The 4,907-nt window shown below is 48.1% G+C and overlaps 1 protein-coding gene across 1 annotated transcript; it reads right to left on the reverse strand.

The window, feature by feature from the left end:
- Positions 1-339: 339 nt before the first annotated feature.
- FZD10 (frizzled class receptor 10) lies at positions 340-2,097 on the reverse strand (the record flags this gene model as incomplete). The annotated part of the gene is made up of 1 exon (XM_084272223.1): positions 340-2,097. One exon carries the CDS (start codon positions 2,095-2,097, stop codon positions 340-342), a length of 1,758 nt encoding a protein of 585 aa, XP_084128349.1.
- Between the last annotated feature and the right edge of the window lie 2,810 nt (positions 2,098-4,907).

A 4,907-nucleotide genomic window follows, 5' to 3' on the forward strand; every position in this document is an offset into this window, starting at 1 on the left:
ACATGATAAAAGTTAAATAGGGTGCTTTTAAGAAATAAAATCTGAGGACTGGATGAAGTCCTTAACTACAAATTAGTAACAAAAGAGACTGGTTTAATTCACAATATTTCTTTCACTGAAAACCTTTCCATAAGTACATTTACCTTCAGTTTGTCACCAGGTCCTGAATTCAGCGTGATACATTGTTTTGCCTTGAGATGTTAAACTGTCCTCTGACAAAAAATAATAATGATAATAAAAAAGCACCATTTATTTTTTAATTTCTGGCTGCTACTGTGGACCTCTGTAAGTCTGTAAGGTGAGATCTTTTCTAAAAGGTGAGTCTTTCCTAAGACCTGGTCACACACAAGTGGGTGGCTGTAACGTCGATTCGTATTTTGCCAGGTGAGTTTTCTGTGGATGTTGAGGTTTTTTGTAGATTCCACTACTTGTAATAACACTTGCAGGTTTTCTCCTACTTCTCTTCTTTAATCTTCGACTACAAACATTTTGCCAGGACTGAAGAGTCTTGGAAGTCCAGATCCACATACCACTAGTAATGCCCACAACTAATAACATAAAAATTTTGACCATAAAAATCTCTACTGCTGGAATCGAGTTATTCATCATGCAGTCTAAATGTTTAGTCTGATTGTTCATCTTGCATTTCTGTTGAGTTGCCACAATTTTCCAATAATCCATATTAAGTCTTTCATAAAAATAGCAAGCTATCACACAAGTTGCAGGCACTGTATACAAGACTGAGAAGACACCAATCCTGACCATAAGTTTCTCCAGCTTGTCAGTATTCTCTCCACCTGTTTTCATCACCCTCCTGATGTGAAAAAGGGCCACGAAACCAGAAAGAATAAAAGAAGTGCCAATGATTAGATAACAAGCCAAAGGAATGAGCACAAACCCCGTCAAGGCATTCACATCCATGCTTCCAACATAGCACAACCCTGTCAGCTCATCTCCTGCCACCCTTCTCATAACTAGGATCATTATGGTCTTCACAGCTGGAATGGCCCACGCTGCCAAATGGAAGTAGCTACTGTTTGCTTCGATTGCTTCATGCCCCCATTTTTTCCCAGCTGCTAGAAACCAAGTTAAAGTCAAGATTACCCACCACAAGGAACTCGCCATACCAAAGTAATACAGAACCAGGAACACAATGGTGCAGCCAGTGCTCTCCAGTCCTTCCTGGATGACATAGAGTTGGCCGCTGTCCCTATCACAGGCGATGCTTTCGGCACCCGAAAAGAGGCGAATAATGTACCCCACCGAGTAGACACAGTAGCACATTGAGAGGAAGATAATGGGCCTCTCGGGGTACTTGAAACGCTGAGGATCTATCAGGAAAGTGAGTACAGTAAAAGCACTGGAAAAGAAGCAAAGAATGGACCAGATGGCAATCCAAATGACAGCAAACTGTTTGTCATCCTTGCTCCAGTAAACATCAACCCCTGGAGTGCAGAGCGGTGCACAGGAAGCACTCTTCTCCACGTGATGGAACTTGCCAGGATTCTCACAGGAGGTTCTGCTGAGGCTGTCCTTATGCTGCTGTAGATCGTGGCCGCTGCTGGGCCTCTGAGGACGAAACATGGGTGGCAGCATGCTGGATCCTCGGGGTGGCTCATCGGACCCGTTGTTGGGGGCTTCCATGCACAGGTAATTGGGGTCATTCTTGTTGGGCAGTTTGCTGCAGTCTAAGGAGTCAGGCCATTTAAAATTGAACTGCTCCATGATGGGAGAGCATTTCAGCCTCGCCTGCTCGCACATAACCCTGCAGGCTGGGATCGGTGTAGAAACCTGCTCAGTGCACATCGGGGCATAGAGGGAGCAGAGGAAAAATTTCAGGTGGCTGTGGCAACCGTACTCCACCAAGGGGGCAAACTCGTGCAGCTGAATGGCAGCTTCCCTTTGGTTTTCGTGTCCCATCAGGTTAGGCATCCTCGTCATGTTGTACCCTATATCCTTGCACATGGGGATTTCTATCGCCTGGCACCTCCCGTCACCGGGGCGGTCAATGTCTATGGAGCTTATCCCCGTGCAGAAGCAGGGCAGCCAGCAGAGCGCAAGGAGAGTCCGCACCAAGTTCCTCGCCGCCGGCCCCATTGTGGCGACCGCAGCGGCGCAGGCAGCCACGCGTGCGGCCGGAGCGCGGCTCCCTCCCGCAGGCGCCTGGCGCTGGGGGCGTGCGGGGCGGCGAACGAGGGGGAGGCGGCAGTCACTTCAGCGGCCGCACGGCTCCCGCCCGGGACAGCATCGCCCCCGACCTTCGCCGGGGAGCTCGGCGGCGGGGGACGGAGGCACACAGGTCAGCATAGCCCGGGCGGCGGCCGCGGGCAGCGCCCGCGCCCCTCAGCGCCCCGCGCCGCTCAGCATCGGCCCCGCCGGCGGCGCGGGGAGGCGGGCAGGAGACTTCGCAAACAACCGGGAAAAGAAGAAGTACCCCCAAGTCCACAGATGCGCAAAACTTACTGCGGGGAGCCCGGCAACTTTCTTTTCCCCCGGGCTTTCACTTTTGCGATCCGTCTTTCCACCACCCTTCCTCCTCCTCTTCCTCCTCCCCGCCGCTGCGTCCTCACAGCGCAGGCAGAGCGATGCGGGAGTAGTTCGGGTCTGGGCAGATCCGAGCGATCACTGCTTCAACTTCCACATGTCCCGGGCGGCTTTTTTTTTTGGTGCAGCGGGTTTCTCCAGGGATTTTCCTCTTCCTAGAGCGGCTCACAGCTCCGTACTTGCTCGCCGAGAGATGGGGATTGGTTTATCCGAGTGTAGGATAAAGGAGGAGGAGGAAAGATCTAAGCCATTGAACAGGGGGCCTGAAAAATACCCCCCCCCCCCCCTCCCTTCTCGCCGCCCTCTGGTCCGGGTTTGCAATAGGTCGGCTTCTTGTGCGCTGTGCAGAGCGGGGCTGGCTCGCGTGTGTGCGCTGTCTGTGTGCCCGCTCCGCTCCCCCCGCATTAGCAGGAACTCCTGGGGCTGGAGCAGCTGGGGCTTTTAGGGGGCGGTTGAGTCCACGGATAAAATAATAATAATAATAATAAAAAAAAGACCTGTGCAGGATCCGCCTTGCATACGACATCCACTTTGCATGAGAAAGGTGAAGCTGACACGGTGATTACTTTCCAATCATTCGGAACGCCTTGAAACCTCCTTAAGGACCCCTACAGGTTTTCCTTGATCAGCACAGATTAGAAGAAGCCCCATTTGTTTCTCTCGCCGTCTGTCTTTCCTTCCTCTCCCCTTTCCCTCCCGTTGCCCTCTCTTGAAAGTTTAACAAGATCTTTTCTCTAGCAGGCGTCAGCCTAAACCTCCCTCGCTCAGGTAGGAAGCCAGGGAGAGGGAGTGCTTCAGACTTCGTGTCTCCTAATAAGAGGGTTGAAGGTGGTGCCTCCTTGACTGCCTTTATTAGAGGGGGGGCGATGCTTTAGCAGGGAGGATGTGGTGGAGGGGGGAGGAGGAGGATGCATTTTATGGCGAGCGCTATAAACTCTTCGCTGCCAGGGTCATAAAGTATGGTTGCTTTCAGCCTGGAATCTCAGCTGTTTTCAAATGTCGTGCTTTGTCTCCAGTTCCAAAATGAAGAGGACAGGGAGGGATTGCTGGAAAAGCACCTGATTATGTTTTTAATCACACTATGGCATCACTCGAAAAGTAACTTGTTTTTTATTTTCCTTAAAGAGGACTAGGGACAGCCCCTTGGGAAAGTTACTTCATCCACTGTAGGAAAGATACTTGCAGATTGTGGAGACGGGGATCATTCTAAACTGAGTTGTGTTTACTTTTGAAGTTAAGCTTTGAGATTTACTTTGCTTATTGGGTTTATCCGAGCTAGATGGAGGAAGTTAAATCCCGAATCAAACTATAATTCACAGTTTTACAGATCAAAAAGGAGCACTGCGATCGGAAGGCAAAAGATGAGCTCTACTACTCCCCCCCCCCCCCCCCCCAACCCCCCTTTGAGCTTAGTTTTAGCGAACATATTAATGAAGAAGGAAAAACCTCTCTTTCTCTTCCTTCATGCTCGCCCACACAAACCGGGCTCCTCTCCATTAGTGCCTGTTTCTTATCGAAACGAACACGGATTCTCCTGGAAACTACCAAATCCCGCAGGGTCAGAGTTAATACCCCACCAGGCTCTAGAAAGGAAACTGTTGGCTTCCTCAATTGTGATAAGGGTGAAATGGATCCAAGGAAGGACAACAAACCAAGGCTAATGTTTGTCTTTGAAAACCCCGAAGATGTGGCTAGCTTTTTGCCTAGAAGGAAAAACCATCAGAAAAATGTTTTAAAGCAGTAGTCTTTTTTTTTTTTTTTTAATTTTTGGTGGCTTTTCAGTGGATCGAGGAGGAGGTTATACTTATAGAGTATTGGATGGAGGAGCTGACCTTTCCTTGGGCACTTTTAGATTCCTTTGGGAATGTTATAAAAGCAGGCAGTGTTATGTGCAAAGAAAAAAAAAGCTTTATTTATTTTAGTGTGTCTGTGTGTACGTATGTGTGTGAGAGAGAGTGTGTGTTGGGGCATTTCCATTCTTCATTAATCTAAGCCTGTTTTCTTAGTATTTGTATGCATCCTGATTCTTCTTCTGGAGAGCTCAGTTGGGGGTAGTAGGGAAGTGTGGGGAAAGCTTTTACAAGGGACAAGTAAATTCTACTCGAATGATAATAAAAAGTAGAATTTAAATAATGCACAAGATGAACATACTCAATATTTGTTCAACTTGATTGGGAGCTTGTTTTTCTTTTACTTTATCTTTTTTTTCAACAACTATTTTTGAAAAGCTTCTTATATCACCACTCACATTAATCTAGAAAAAAAAAAGAAATAAAACATGTTCTGTTTTCTTCTACAGTACTGATAGCAGCCTTTTTCTCCCAAGAGGCAAAAAGAAATAGAAATGAAAGTGAGAGAAAAAA

The sequence above is a fragment of the Gallinula chloropus genome (genome assembly GCF_964237585.1).
Source record: "Gallinula chloropus genome assembly, chromosome: 17".
Lineage (NCBI taxonomy): Eukaryota > Metazoa > Chordata > Aves > Gruiformes > Rallidae > Gallinula > Gallinula chloropus.